This window comes from Saimiri boliviensis, chromosome 7, assembly GCF_048565385.1.
Source record: "Saimiri boliviensis isolate mSaiBol1 chromosome 7, mSaiBol1.pri, whole genome shotgun sequence".
In the NCBI taxonomy this organism is placed as follows: Eukaryota; Metazoa; Chordata; class Mammalia; order Primates; family Cebidae; genus Saimiri; species Saimiri boliviensis.
Window position 1 is genome coordinate 88,344,480 of NC_133455.1, and position 16,709 is coordinate 88,361,188.

General features: G+C 35.1%; 1 protein-coding gene across 4 annotated transcripts in view; it reads right to left on the bottom strand.

The window, feature by feature from the left end:
* The window catches only part of ITPR2 (inositol 1,4,5-trisphosphate receptor type 2), a 497,691-nt gene that overhangs the window by 145,127 nt on the left and 335,855 nt on the right, over positions 1 to 16,709 (bottom strand). For all 4 annotated transcript variants that reach the window (XM_003926591.4, XM_074402941.1, XM_074402942.1 and 1 more), the window contains 6 exons: positions 14,549 to 14,657; positions 13,187 to 13,374; positions 7,785 to 7,968; positions 6,793 to 7,049; positions 4,828 to 5,028; positions 2,277 to 2,387 (listed from right to left, as the gene is read on the bottom strand). In XM_003926591.4, the coding sequence (XP_003926640.3) occupies positions 2,277 to 2,387; positions 4,828 to 5,028; positions 6,793 to 7,049; positions 7,785 to 7,968; positions 13,187 to 13,374; positions 14,549 to 14,657 (1,050 nt within the window). The remainder of the gene's footprint in view (positions 1 to 2,276; positions 2,388 to 4,827; positions 5,029 to 6,792; positions 7,050 to 7,784; positions 7,969 to 13,186; positions 13,375 to 14,548; positions 14,658 to 16,709) is intronic.

Sequence of the window (16,709 nt, forward strand, 5' to 3'; positions counted from 1 at the left end):
ACAGAAATCTTTACCTATTTACAAAGAAGCACTTCATATTCACAGCTCAGTTTTGCAAATGAAAATAAAAAGTAAAGGATAACAAATATGAAAAAGTAATTGAATCTTATACTATATGAGTAGATAAAGTTAACTATACTTAAAATTAGGGATTATTTAATGAAAAGAATGTAAACCTTGAAGGGTAAAATTCTGTTATCATATTTGCGTGGTTATAAATTCTCCACAAAGTCCACATATTGATTTATAAAAATCTGGATACCTTAGACTCATGAATTAGAGAACTATTTATTCTTTCAACAGAGTTTTAGTGTAAAATAAAATTTGTACCAGTTTTCCCTTAAAAGAAATTAGGGATGATTAAGCAATTAAGTTAAAAAAATCAATGACATAAAATAAAACCTTAATTTTTAAAATATGGTATCTTTTTAATGTTAAAGAGAATTTATTATTTAAAGTGCCTTATTCATGGAAGTCCCTTAAATTTGCTAATATATATTATTCTGTCTTACAAACATAGTTCTTATATTGGTCAATGTGTACAAAGCCTCAAAGATTCTCTAGAAAATTACACACACCACATTCACTAAGAAAAAAACCCTATACTTTAAATATTTCAAGTCAAATCTATATTTGTATTTTGACTTATCAAACTGTATATTTTTAAAAGGTAGTAACTGTACATACTAAAATCAATAAAAATTTAAATACTTTTTTAAAAAAGCATTTTCATTTGAATAGTTGAGAATATCTTTGTGCTGTTAAGTGATGCCCTCTCACTTAGTTTATGTAGGCTTTGATTTATAAATAATCTATATGCTTACACTTTATTTTAAATGGATGAGTCATTCAATATTTCTCCCCATTAAGTTTAGTTAATTAAAAATGAAATTTAAAGGTACAGTCTTTAGACCAATGAAGGATTTTAAAAGCCAAAGATCAAGACCTCTCTATATTGTTTCTGAATTCATTATGGTTAAAGATGAATTTAAGATAAAACAACAAAAATTTTTCTAATAACTTGAATTTAAACTGACTATCTTGTAGGCCTAGGCTGGTTTCACTAACTGAAGCATGATGATAATGAATCAAAGGGCACAAATACAATCAATGTAAGGATCACCTTTTCTAATCTATGAATAGAAAGAGCAGAAACTTATACATATTACAACTGAAAACATGAAAAAATACAAACTCATCTTGTCCATTAAAAAAGCATTTAAGCTGGGTGTGGTGGCATGCACCTGTATCTCAGCCTATCAGGAGGCAGATACTGGAGGATCACTTGAGCCCTGGAGTTCAAGACCAGCCTGGGCAATATCATGAGACCCTGTCTCAAAAAAATAAAATAAAGAATTATATGCTTACTAAGAGCCTTTAGCACAATATTCAGGTAAACATATGTACTTTTCATTGTAATACCTAAACCTAAATTTAGAAACAGAATTAGAAAAATATCATTCCTATTCTTCTTAGCTATAAATTTACCCATGCAAAGTTAAATTTAATTATACATTCTTTATAATCTTGGATAGACCTGAGTTCACAGAGAAATTGTAATTTAAGCAAGAATTATTTTTGCCCATTTAACTCTAAACACAATAATATGGTCTTTACTAGCTTATCTCAACTGAATATCATGCTTAAGCATTTGGGCTTTATATAATTTATTGTGTATATTCATTTGTCTATTTCTATTTTAACAAAAGATTCAAAAAGAATTATTTTTAATGCTACTGTGCTCCTGAACTCTTACAAACAGAACTGCTGGGAACTGTGTACAAGGCTTAAATTAAAAGAACCTCTTAAAGAGAGTATGAATATCACTGAAAGTATTTTGGGGAAAAATTAAATTTTAATGTAAAAGAGAACAACTTTTAGAAAGAAGAGAGCAGTAAAACTAAAATGCAGCACTCCTTTGACTTTGTCAAATTCCTTGTGACTTTCTGTGTAGAATTCTGTAGTCAATGTGTATTAAAAATATATCAGTACCTTTTGCTTCTCCCTATAATGAAAAATATAAAATAAAAACAGAAGGGAAGTCATGAAACACAGAGGCTGCTTAGAGAACTTCCAGGAAAGGACCTTGCCATGGAATATTACCTCAAAGCTAATTTCACATTGAATTCGGAGTTTAGTAAGCATTGTACTTTCACTATCCCTTTCTGTCAATTGATTAGTTGAAAATATGATAATATCTTGCTTTTGACAAGAACTGCTTAAAGATTATGCTGTAGAGACTAGCTTTTCTTGCCTGAATAGTGGATTTGCTCTACCTTTAGCTGAAGCACCAGGTCCATTCGGTATTTACCGAGAGGGTTAATGTCATTGAGAATCAAAGCAATGATGATATCAATCCCATTAGACTCATGTGTAGCAATACAGGTCTAGAAAACAAAATATTTGTAAAATAGCATTTTAGTCCCACAGAATGCACTAGAACTAATAGGATATGAAACAACATAATCACCTGAATTTTTGAACTTTAAAAGATAGATAAGATGTAACTTTGAGCATTTGACTTATTCTTTTGTGTAGGGTCAGACAATTAACTGATTAGTATTGATCAAATGGCTTTGTATGCAGAACACTGAGAGAGACACTGTGTGCAGCTCATATCTTTTTAAATGAACTGTGTTTATAGAATTTCGGAGACCACTGGTTAAGTTAAATATTCTTTCATTCAGTAAATTTCAATATACCTATAAACACAGGAGTTTCTTAAGGTCAGAATTTTAAGATCTGAATTATCCTGAATAAAGAATTTTCCTATTTATGAAAGACATGTGTCCCCCATACCTGAGATTTGTAGGCAAATTTTGTAATACCGATGACACATTTTAATTTAGTTGATACTTAATGCTAAATTGATGACAAGAGATGCTACTGTCCATGCCAGGTGGAAGTGAAGACAAGTAATATGAGACTCTCTTGATGTTTGGGGACATGCTGTCAATAATGATGGCTGAAGGAAAAATTTACCAGATTTCTTAAACTTACATGTGGAATCTTGATTGGGGAAAATTTATAAAACATCCTGCGAGATAAATACTCACATTTTGAAGGTTAAGATAGACTGTGCTAGGGTTCTGAAATTAATTCTACAGAACTTAAATCAGGAACTTGTGAGCTTGATATGTAGTGCCTTTTAATATTTAGATCCAGAAATGTTTATGTCAAGGGGTATGAAAAACTAAAATTCTGGTGAGTTAAATGAGAAAGAACAAAACCAAGACAACTTCTAAACGACCGCTTTTTCAGCATAGGTCTCATTTCTCCTTTCATACAATGGAGTTTTTACTCCTCTGACACAAAAGAAAGGCATTTTCTATCCATCTCCTACCTTTCCTGAGGGTCTCCTGATCATTAAAATATTTGCCAAACTTAACGAAAATCTTTTTGCAGATCATCTCTAGAATTTGCCAGCAATCTTTCCTCCTACACATTTTCAGAGCAATGGGGAAGTATGTGTGAGGTCCTTGTTATTTCAAAATTAGCTTTTACTTTTAGAACTTACTTGGTTTTATTAAATTACTTTCAAAGCTCAATTCCATTTTCTTATGAGACCAAAATTGGGGAACATTCTTACAAGCTTTCCCGGAGACAGTAGAAGAAACAAATGGCATAATTATTTTCTATTATAGACATAGATGTTTTTAACAACAAAAAAACCAAATCTCTAAATTTGTATGTTTTTCCTTAATTTTAAATCAACATTTAGGTTTTCTTGTATCATTGCTTTGGGAAACTGAAATATAATCCAGAAAAATACAGTGAAATATCCACAAACTTTCAGTATTTCATATGTACAGTACAGAAAGGGAAAATACCTCCATAACAAATTATGCCAAAATTTTCCTGTTTTTATTTTACCCATCTATGCATATACATGTGTATATGTATTTATAAATATATGTGTGCATGCATAGTCACTGTGTGTATGTGTGTGTATATCTCATGTAAATTGCAACAAAAAAGCAGACTTCTTTTTCACATTTTTCTATGTCAGTCATTGATATTTGCTCTCAATGGCTTCTTTAATGTTTATATCCAGAAGTGTTTATGACTTGAAAACTCTGTCTTCTGGCCTGATCCATGCTTACAATGGTAGCTCCATGATGCCTGAATGGTAGTGAAATAGTCAACCAACAAACTTTCAGGTGGCATCTCTTCCTTCGATTGACCCAAGTGTCCTGCCTTCTGCTCCCACAATATGTCCTTGATATACAACAAAATGAAATTGGAGGCAAACTTTCTGTAAAAGACACTTGAAACTGTGCCCTCCAAAATGTAATACAGTCGAAAGAGCACCTGATTTAGATTCATTCCTTAGTTGTAAAACTGGCTCTATGACTTACTGCTTCTGTCACTCTGAGACTCTGGAAAGTCACTTAATCTTTGAGTTAGAACCTATTCATCAGCAAAAGGGAAACAATAATACCTACTTCACAAGTTTATTGTGGGTATAAAAGAAATGACATATACTACTCCTTGCAGGGGTGCAGAAGGAGCTAAACAAAGTTTATTCCACAAATCCTGGAAAGGTTCACTAAAGACGAAAACTGAGTGATGGCCAAGACATATATTTCACTTTTTTCAGTAAGTCAATTTTTATCTTGAACATTTTTATGGAAATTGTTTTTACAATGAAATTATAAACAAATACAGCATAATATTTCCTTCTCTATAATTCAGTCTTTGTACGTTTTATTAGAAAAGTTAAAATGTCTGGCAAAGCAAGAAGAAATATATTTTAAGGGCACACAAAGATTGGCTCCCTCCCCAACTTAATCCCTTTACTAATTAGTCATGAATACTTCTGGTTACCTGATTTTCATGGCAGGGGCCCTGGCAATACTCAGTCAAGCTCTCCAGGGTCTGGTTGACCAGTGCTACATTCTTCTCATTGATGTAGAGCCCCAACAGGCCCAGGCCACCAGTTGTGCTTCCACAAATGCAGTCCAGAAACTGAAGGGTCTCACAGACAAGGTTGTAATTTGTTTTGTTGTTTTGATTTCTCAAGAAGTTCTGAAAACAAAGAAAATAAAACTGAAGGGTTACAAAAATTCACTGTGCTGAATGTTTGCTGCTCTTCCCATATATGTGCTTTTCTAACTTTTCTTTATAAGAAAAGTGTTCACATTTATTAAAGTTGTCTTCCATTTAAGGAGGGAGAAAGGCCCTTGGATTTTTCCTCAAGCATCTATATATATCAAGATGGTTCATAATAAACATTTCTCAGTATCATTATCATAAAACCATATAGAGAGGGTGAAAGTAACAGGAAGTAGGAAAAAGAGAAAAAAAACTAGGTAGAAAGAAGTTCATTAGGGAGAGAAGCCTATTTTAAATTATAAATAATCTCATATGAAGAGTGCAACTTGTTCACTGATTATAAATGATATAACCATTACAAAGGGCTATCTGGAGGTACCCAGCAAAATTTTCAGTTAACATACAATCCACTCCTAATAAGTTTTTCTAGGTATATGTACACAAATACACCAAGAGGTTTCCTGCACACTACTTGTTATGCAAACACCAGAAACCATATCATACCCATGATAATGTGACTGGTTTAATAAACAATAGCACATTGAAACATGAGAATAATGTAAAACTATAAAAATTAGGTACTTCAATATGTGTCAATAAACACAACCTAGCAATAAGTAATTGACTAATAAGATATATTACTAAATGAAAAATGTAAGTTGAGGAATATCATAGAATATGATTTTTTTAAATGTTTACCTGCACAGATCAATATGCATGCATAAAAATTTCTAGAAGAAAAAACCTGGGCCCTGACAATATTCAGTCAAGTTCTCCAGATTAATCACCTGTTAACAGTGTTTTTCTCTGGTAAAAGGGTAAGCATGGAAATAAACTTTTTTATTTTAATTTAGTACTTATTTCTATTAATTTATTATTTAGTGTGTTTATGTGGATTTATGTCTACCATTTATTACTCTTAAGATAATTTTAAAAGTGGTATTTTCTACATTGATCCCACACTTCTATCAGTAAACTGTTCAATCAGATGCTATCTAATGTGTTATATACCCTATACATCTATTTCCTACAATGACAGACAAAATGGGTTAGGATATGCCCATGGGCACTGATCCAGTATTGTCCCTCTGGAAGCAATGCCTCTGGCCTTTGCCTGCCTGTGTACAAACCATGTGAAAAAGGGGCCAAAATTTAAAATTCATAAGCACTCCTACGTTCATCTATCTAATAAAGGAAAATGCAGGAAGGAAGATATAAGACACTGACCACAATCATTTTTGAAGGTATCCACGTTCACTCTGGTTAAAAAAAAAAAAATCCTCTTCTATGTTAATTCTGTTTCCAGTGAAGACATACAAATATACTCAGTATGCTCACTCAAGAAATATGAATTGGCTTGAAAATCATGAAAGCCCTTTAAGAGTATAAAACCATGAAAGTATAGATGAGACAAATATGTTCTCTCTCAACAATATAACCTTACCAGAGAACACTAGGAAGAGATGATGCCCACTCAGGCTAAAAATATCTGAGGCTAAAAATATTGATGAAACACAGGATGATGCTATATGAGCCTGATTTTTTTCCTGCATAAAGGGATTTTCTCACTTTTTTTTCACTGATACCAAAGTTTCTTCCCATTTCAGATGAGCACTATTGGTTTTATTGATCATCTTTCCAAAACTCTCTCCAAAACTACCTGTTGGCTTTATTCAAATTTAATTACTTATAACTATAGGTTGTACTCTCAGCTTTCACACAAAACAGAACAAATACCTGCAATTCCCGGTTGTGATTCTCACACAGTAACTGAAGAAATCTCAGTATTGGCTGCATGATGGCAATTGCAGGACTCATTGTTACTTCCTCTGCAGATTTTTCCTCAGTATTTCCCGCTTCTGGTCCTGTGCACATAATGTCTATTTCTGGATCCATTTCTCTTCTGTATACACAATATGCTTTGGATGTTGCCGAAGAAGCTTCTGTTAATTGTCCTTTCATTCCCTCTTTTAAATGTAGTGTTGAATCTCTTACTGTAAACAAAGCAGTACTTTTATATTTCTGAACCAATCTGCTTTTGCTAATTTCTTTAAAAGACAACTAGCTACCCCAATTCTCTAACAATTGAATTAAAAATAATCTGGCAAAGGCGCAACAATTTCCAAAAAGGATTTCAGAACAGCACTTAAAAGTTAAATCTTCAATGGGTCATAAAAAAGATCTCAATGCTTAGCAAATTTTAAAAGGACTCATGTCTTTCTGATATATATATATATCATATATATATATATATATACACACACACATACACATACACACTCATATATATATTTCATATTGAAAAAGATAGGAAAATGTGACAAACTTCAAAATGTTAATGTCTTTATAACTTGTATTTAATACATTGAAGATTTTGTCATTCTGAATACCAAAAATCTTTCCTTGGAGTTTTGTGTGGTAATTTCTGTTTTTAAAGTTTAATTTTCATTGTCACTTAAAAGATTTAGGGCAGTTTCTTTACCATGCATGCCACAATAAAATCAAACATTTTTCATGTCACTGGTTGCTTTGCATTGATTATGTCTCATTTAAGTTTAGTCCTGCAGAGCCATTTTAGGGTCAAGCCATGACTAAAATTCTTTATGGATGATCAGAGCCACAGTAGGGATAATTAAACCAAGAGAAGAGAGACAACAAATGTGAGATTTAAATGCTATTCCCCTCTTTTCTCTCATTCTGTTCTCCCAAATACTCAAATACTTCTTTACCTCTCATTCGTGGACCAGATGTCATCAATTCATTGTCATCATCCCTTTTTTTGCTACCTAAATCTATGGTATTAACTGTCACTGTTGATCTTATTTCTTTCTGAGCAGCCTTCATTCGATCATAGAGAACTTTAAAGAATTTTTCTGACTTTTTTTGTTCATGCAACTGCTGGTAGAAGGAGTACTGCAAGAAAACATATTTTAAGATATCAATACCCAAGGGGAGACAAATAGTGCTTTTATGCTTTTATGCTTGAAATAAACATAAGCACTATAGGTAAAAGCACACACTTAATGTACTACCCATTATTATTTCATAAACTGACAGCCTTTGCCAGTTTCTTATACTATTTAATGTGTACTAATAATAGCTGGTATTTACTTAACATTTTCCACTAAACTCCAACATATTTTCATATGCTGTTTAATTTACTGGTTACGTATTTTTAAAAACTTAAGAGGGACATTGTAAGAAGTTGTATGGAAAGAATTCTCTGATTTATATATTATTATAAAGTCATGCATTGATTCAACATGTATATATTGAGTGCCTACTATGTGCCAAGCTCTCTGGTCACAGGGATAGGACAAGAATGGAAACCAACCACAATCCTTGCTTTCATGAGTTTGTAATCTAAAGTGGAAACAGTCTTCAATACAATGATCATCCTGAATAAACATGAGTTTATGGAAAGTTACAAAGGGCTATTTTCTCTTTATCTAAATTACAGCACATTTAAGTTGGAAAGTGTTACCATGGTAGCCTCACTCATGGGATCCCACTGATAAACAGGTACCAACTCTTTTGGTTCCTCATTAGCTACATTGCTTTGCATGGGGTCTCAGACAAATCCATCTTAAAATAAATACAGTCAATAATGATGTAGAAATGGTTCAGAACCAAAAGTATCATAAATGTATCTTTGTAGGATGTGGAAATACTCAACCTTGGGAAGATTTACCCTAATCATTGCCTGCTTAATGCCTTATGGAAGTGTCCAGGAGAAACAGTAGGACGTAGGAAGGATAACATATTCCAGAGAAGATAGGATTTGAAGTGGGTAGGGAAATTATAAGTTATTACTACAGAGATTATGAGATAGACACAAGGCAAACAAGAGAAATAGCAATTGTAAATTAATAAAGATAATAGCCCTAACTGTAGTGATTAAAAGAGAGTTATATAAGCTTGAGGAGAGATAGTATGAAGAAAACATAAGAAAAAATAATTTCCAGATCAAGCAGAACTATCCTAGGGGTGAGGATGGAGATGGTAATTTCTAGAACACTTTTGTGTTCCTATTTCTCCACATCATCTCCAGGACACAGAGAGGTCAGCATCACACACTGGGGTCTGTCGGGGGGAAATAGGGGAGGGACAGTGATGGGTAGGGAGTTGGGGAGAGGTAGCATGGGGAGAAATGCCAGATACAGGTGATGGGGAGGAAGGCAGCACATCACACTGCCATGTGTGTACCTATGCAACAATCTTGCATGTTCTACACATGTACCCCCAAACCTAAAATGCAATTGAAAATAAAAGATTAGGGCTAATCTCAACTAGACCCCTTAGAGCCAGGAGCACATACCTGACATCTGGGTTATACAATGTGAGACATCTGAATAGAGAAAGGTTGGTCCCTATTGTTGTAACCCATCTTAGAAGAAGATTTTCATATACAAAAGTCATTTAATGCTGTTTCATCAACAAATATTTGTTGAATGGCTATAAAGCACTGTAGACATAAAGAATAGGATATGATCCCCTACATTAAGGAAGTTGAAATTCAGTTGGAGAGGCAGGGTGTAACACAAATTACAACAAAACAAAGAAGCACATGTAAAGTGCCAAGTGGGGATTAAAGAAACAAGTTCATAGGATCTGAGATAAGGGAATGGACACCAAATGCCCCAGACAGCTAGGGAAGACTTTGTGAAGAAGAAATAATTTGCTTGGCATCATTCATTTGTAGATCCATTCAATCCTGTAAATTGACTGACTACCAACCAATGGGCAAGACGCAAGGGGTACAAAGATAAATAAATGTGGTTTCAACCTTTAAGGATTTATAATTTACTAGACAGAGCCTGGTGCACAATGAAGAGGCACAATAAAGTGGCAGAAATGGGTGGGCATCGTGGCTCACGCCTGTAAATCCAAGCACTTTGGGAGGCCAAGGCAGGTGGATCACCTGAGGTCAGGAGCTGGAAACCAGCCTGGCTAACAGGATGAAACCCCATCTCTACTAAAAATCCCCAAAATTAGCCAGGTGTGGTGGTGGGCACCTGTAATCCCAGACACTTAGAAGGCTGAGGCAAGAGAATCACTTGAACCCAGGAGGCAGAGGTTGCAGTGAGCTGAGATTGGGCCATGGCACTCCAGCCTGGGAAACAAGAGTGAAACTCTGCCTCGGAAAAAAAAAGGCAGAAATGTCACTGAAGATGTCCACAGGTTATAACAGGGGCACATAGTAAGCAGTAATCAATTATACCCAGTGAGATTTGGAACCTAAAATGGTTTCTAGGAGAAGTGCATTGAGTTGAATCCTCAAAAAAGGGGAAGCAGCATGAGAAAAGCACAATACATTTGAGTAATGACAAAGAGCTAAGTGTAGCTGATGCACAAGAGAAAGGATGGAAGAGGCAAGAAGTGGAAGAAGAAGGGAAAGTTGGAAAATTTGAAGAGATTAAATCATGAAGGATATTATGGACTATAGCAGGGAGTTTGTCTTTATAGGGCAGGTGACAGATTTTAAGCAGAGGAATAGCACGTTTTTGGAAAGGCATCCTTGAAGGCAACATGGGAGAATGACTGGGAGAAGGGCAAAACTGGAAGCAGGGACACTTCTTGGAAGACTACTTGCCACTGTCCAGGAAAAGATAAGAAGGATCTGTATAAGAGCTGGCAAAGCAGGGATTGAAATATAGAGTATGGATATGAGGGATATTAAGGGGCAGAATCACAGAAGTTGGTCATCAGTGGGATGTTCAGGAACAGGGTAAGGGCAGATAAGTTAAGGTCAAGACTGAATATAATTTTCTGTCAGATAACTGGGCAGACGGAGTGCCAGTCACTGAGAGAGGCAATGGCAAAAGCAGCAGTGGGTGAATGCAGAACAACAGTGGATTCCACGTAAGACCTGTTGAGTTTAAGCCACTTGTACACATCCCACTAAATATTCTAGAAGACAGTTGGATACAGAGTCTAGAATGTCAGTTCAGAAGCATCCAAACACAGTGAAGTGTTAAAGGTGTGGAAATGAGTGAGGTCAGGATGGGAAACAGAGTGAGAAGAAAGAGTCCAAAGAAACTTGGGGGATGCCAGGATTCGAGAGTTAAGCAGAGAAGAAGAACCTTTGCAGTAGACGAAGAAGAAATGGTAGGAGGTGGGAAGACAAGCTGGAGAGGGTGGTGTCCAAAGACCTAGGCAGAAAAGGTTTTGAGAAGAAAGAAAAAGTCACTAGTGGCAAATGACACAGAAAATCATGTAAAGAAGGACTGAAAAATATTTCGGTTGTGAAGAGATCTAGGGGAACAACTTGCCAGGAATTTACAAGAACATGCAGTTTCTGATGGGAGCTGGCTTATTCCCCAGCAATATGAGGATACAAGTAAGCAAAAGATGAAGGATGATCTCATCTGGTGACCCGTAGTGGCCTAGAAACAGAAATCTAGAAAATGCTGTAATCCCATGGGTTTTTTCTAGAGATGCAACCCCCACCACCAAAAAAAAGAAAAAAAAAATCCTTCACTTCTGTCCGCTGAACAAGCCTCTATCTAATGTTATGTGGTTGCCTGGACTTTCTCTATGAAGTCCCAGTTGACAGAACTTCCTGGTTTAAGTCTGAATAGTATTCTATCATGTTTATATACCACATTTTTAAAACCACTCATCCATTGATAAGTGAAATAAGCCAGGCACACAGAGACAAATGCCACATATCACTTAAATGTGGAATCTAAAAATGTTGAAGTCATAGAAGTAGACAGTAGAAATTGGTCAAAGAGTTCAGTTTCAGCTAAACAGGAGAAGTTCTGGTATTCTACTGCACAGCAAGGTGATGATACTTAATAATAATAATATGCTATATATTTCAAAACAGCTAAAAGAATTTTAAATGTTCTCACTACAAGCAAATGATAAATATTCAGGTGATAAATATAGCAGTTATCTTGAATTGATGACTATGCAATGTATAAATACATCAAAGCATCAATTGTACCCCATAAATAAACACAAAGATTATTTGTAAATTAAAAATTGAATTGAATTTTTTAAAAGTCCCAACTGAACACCTGGTCAGAAAAGATAATTTCCAAGAAAATCTACTCAACTTCCTCTATCACCTCCTTCAACTTCCCTCAGAGGAAATCTGTGCTGCAGCTACAGTATCATGAGAATTTTAAACACTTTCTTTTCTCAACACAGTATTACTGATTTAGGGTTGTTTTTGTCACCCCATGCCACTTGCTGCTCATGAGGCCTTTATTCCTAAAGCCACTGTGACTGGATGTGTTGTATGGTAATACTCCCGTTGTTCAATGGATTCGATGGTTAAATAAAGTACAATCTCCCACTTTCAAATTAGACATGGCTTCTGCTGGCCAGAAAATGGCTTTTGGAATTTCTAACTATACACTTAGTTGTAAGTAGATAGCTTTCTTTACTGACCAAGGCAAACCTAGAAAGAGCAGGCTACCTAGCAGCAAAACAGACAGCTATATAGGAGAAATAAATTCCTGTGTTCTAATCCTCGGTAGGGTGGTCATATTAGCAACTTATTGTATATTTTCAAATAGCTAGAAAAGTGAATTTTGAGTGTTTCCAGCACAAAGAAATGATAAACTTATAAGGTGAAAGATGTGCTAATTACCCTGATTTGATCATTACATATTGTATACATGTATCAAAATATCACACTGTACCCTATAAATATGTACGATTATTATTATGTAACCATAATAACAAAAGAAAAAGACTGGAGGACAATGTCTTGCATCTGAGAACACTCCCCAGCTCTCAGACTCACACAGCATGTTTTACCTTTGGGTACAGTCGAGCTTATGGGCAACTTGGCAGAAGTTTCAAAAGAAAATATATGCCTTCTGGAAACAGTGGCCTAATGTGTGCAGGTGAGCATATTGCACACTGTTGTGGTATTCCTGGAACAATGTCAGGAGGATGCTTCAGAGGAATGTTCTGCTTGATTTAATAAATTGTGAAGCTCTGTAATTTCTATAGCAAATTGAATACATTTATGAGGAAAGTGTGATACATGGATTTTTTTTTTTAAATAGTAGTAAGAGCTAAAAGAAACACATTACTTTTACTTGCTTTCTGTGACAAGTAAACAAGAAATACCAAGCATAAATTGTAATGCCCATGAGTGTTGAACAAGTACCTGTGTTTGTGTGTTTCCTCCTTCAAGCAAGGCAATGCCGAGGAAAATGCCTTCTGAAAAAATTCTGTCATTTTTGGTGTTCACTATAACATCAATGACAAGTTCTGATGCACCTTCTTTATCCAGCAGACACTGAATGTCTGACATTGATATCCCCAACTTATCTGAATCTTGTCCAGAGAAGCTTCCTGTGATTAGGAAAAATAAATAAATAAACTTTAATTGTAGACATTATTAGCATGTAAGGTTTTCAAATTCTTAAACCATAAAAATCTTAATCTTTAGATTTTTCCTACAAAGTTAAATATAATTGAAGCTTGAGGCTGGGCATGGTGGCTCACACCTATAATCCCAGCACTTTGGGAAGCCAAGGCGGGTGTGGATCACTTGAGGTCAGGAGTTTGAGACCAGCCTGGCCAACAGGGTGAAACTCCAATTCTACTAAAAATACAAAAATTAGCTGGGCATGGTGGTGCATGACTGCAATCTCAGCTACTTGGGAGACTGAGGCAGGAGAATTGCTTGAACCTGGGAGGCAGAAGTTGCAGTGAGTCAAGATTGTACCACTGCACTCCAGCCTGGGTGACAGAATGAGACTCTGTCTCAAAAAAAAAAAAAAAAAAAAAAAAAAAAGCTTGAGTTCAAAAATATCAACATTTGTAAAAATAGAACACTTTATTAAATGTTTGACATGTGATTAAATGTTTTTTCTAAAAATAGAAAAAGAAAACTAGCTTTACTTTGTCCTTAATTTATATATTAACAGATTATAACTTAGTTTAACTATTTTTCCAAAGTCAAAAAGCAAAATCAAGTCTGATGTTCAAATCTGTTGTTTTATGTTTTATGAACCCAAATTGTATGAAAGGTTTTTCTTTTCTTCTTCTTCTTTTTTTTTTTTTTTTTTTTTTTTTTTTTGAGATGGAGTCTCACTCTGTGTCACCCAGGCTGGAGTGCAATGGCACAATCTTGGATCACTGCAGTCTTCACTTCCTGGGTTCAAGTGATTCTCCTGCCTCAGCCTCCCAAGTAGCTAGGACTACAGGCATGTGCCCCTATCCCTGGCTATTTTTTTCTTTTTCTTTTTTTTGTATTTTTAGTAGAGATGAGGTTTCACTGTGTCAGGCAGGATGGTCTTGATCTCCTGACCTTGTGATCAGCTATCTGCCCACCCCAGCCTCCCAAAGTGCTAAGATTACAGACATGAGCCACCGCTCCTGACCTATATGAAAGTTTTTAATAGTGATTTTTAAATGACTCTTTTATATCTCTTCCATTTAAGTAAAATACTAGAATAACACTAACATGAAGATATGTCATGAGAATCCTAAAATAAGAAAAAAAAAAAAAGACAGGACTTACCTCCCACCTGTGCAGTTTTTGAGTAGGCTCCTGACAGGTGTCCATTCATACCAACATTATAATCACCTTTAAAGTATCGATTCAAAAGTATCTTTCTTAATGTGTTACCCTAATAAGAAGGATAACAAAGAGTTATTGTTTCCTTTTCTAATAAAAGTGAAAAATGTCAGTATGTTAAATGCCTTAAATGCATTTTGTGAATGATGTTGAGGCATGAAAAAATTAACTTCATACCAGATATTTTCTGAGGCAAAAATTTAATAATGCATTCCGATAAAATAGTAATTTTGCTTCTTATAATAAATAAAGATGGTGGAAGCAGCTTTTTGGAGGTGATGAACAGGTTTATGCATATATTGTGGTGATGGTTTCACAGTGTATACTTATCTCCAGGCTCAAGTTGCACACATTAAATACATACAGCTTTTTGTATGTTAATAAATCATAATTCAATAGAGTTTTAAAGTAAATTGATACTGCCAAAAATAAAAAATAAGAGTATGCTCAATAGAATGTATTAGAAAAATCACAAACGCTATAAATTTAAGATTGCTTCAAAAGCTGAAGTTCCCAGAGTTGAGGCGTATCAGTTGCCTAAAGAAGACTCAGAATAATAAACACCTAAGAATTGGAAAGCAAAGAGCTTAGGTGGAGGAGTTTAGTTAAAAGAGCCAGAAAATAGCTGGGAACAGAGCAGGTGCTCAAAAAATTATGCTTGATAAAGTGGACTAAATTATATTTAAATTTCAAAATGCTTTATTCAGAAGACCATAGGCAAAAGACAATGTATTACTCTACAAATTTTATAATCCAAAAATTCCTAAGTCTTCAATTTTGTACTGATTACAGGACATTTGTAAAATAATACATTATATAATTGCTTGTATGTACATAAGAAACATGGATAACTCCAAATCTTCTTTTTTATTGGTGTATTATTTTAGTTTTAAAAGTCATTTAAAAGCATTATTTAAGGAATACTTCTTTAAGCTATTTAAATTAACACAACAACTACAGAGGTGTTGTTCCCATATTGCAGGTAAGGAAACTGTGGCCCAAGAGCTTAGGTAATTGGCTGCAGATCATGCAGTTATCAGGTGATTGAGCAACACCTGACTCAACTCTTGACTACAAAATCCAGCCATTTCCTCATGCCTTGCTGCACCCAACCTTCATGCTGTGACATGTAGCTCTCATTACCCCTTCACTTTCTTATATTTTTGTTATTCTCTCTCAAGTTCTACAGGTATTCTCCTCAGTTCTTTTGTTGTGCTCCTCTCCTGGCTGGCAATTTCATCTGATCCTTAGTTGCACAATCACTTCTGCTGGTTTGCCTGCCAGATGGGTGTCCTCCAGCCTGGACCTTGCTTTCCTAAGCTTCTCATTCTGTTTCCGCTTATATTTCCTTACCTGTGTCTTGAGATTCCACTGGCATCTCAAACTCAATTTTCAAAACAGAATATTCATTCTCTTGCAAATGTTTTCCCCTTAATTTTAATTTCTTTTAAGAAGATCACATAGAAGCCTTCTATGTCTTTCCTTTACTCATATTCTATTCCTTGTCTGAAATGATCTTCTTTCATCTTACTCATGAACAGGTTCTATCTTCCCTCTTCATTCTATAAATATTCATTAGGTACCAATTGTTTTAGGCACCATCCTAAGTCAATAAGATATGACCCTCCCCTCAAAGAGTTTACAATGACATGAGCACAATAATATAAACATCCACCAGGTCTTCTGAAAGCGTAAGAGGAAGCAGTTGATGAGGAGGTTCCACATGGCATAGCCTCTCTACTAACTTATGTGATCAAGACAGACCTGTATTATATATAGTTAATGCTCAACTAACATGTCCTAAATGTCATAGTGCCAGAATTTTTGAGACAGAGTCTCACTCTGTCACCCAGTCTGGAATGCAGTGGTGCAATCTTGGCTCACTGCAACCTTCACCTCCCTGGTTCAAGCAATTCCCCTGCCTCAGCCTCCTGAGTAGCTGGGATTACAGGTGCATGCCACCACACCCAGCTAATTTTTTTTTTGTATTTTTAGTAGAGATGGGGTTTTACCATGTTGACCAGACTGGTCTCAAACTCAACCTCAGGCGATACGCCCACCTCAGCCTCCCAAAGTACTGGGATTACAGGCGTTAGCCACTGCA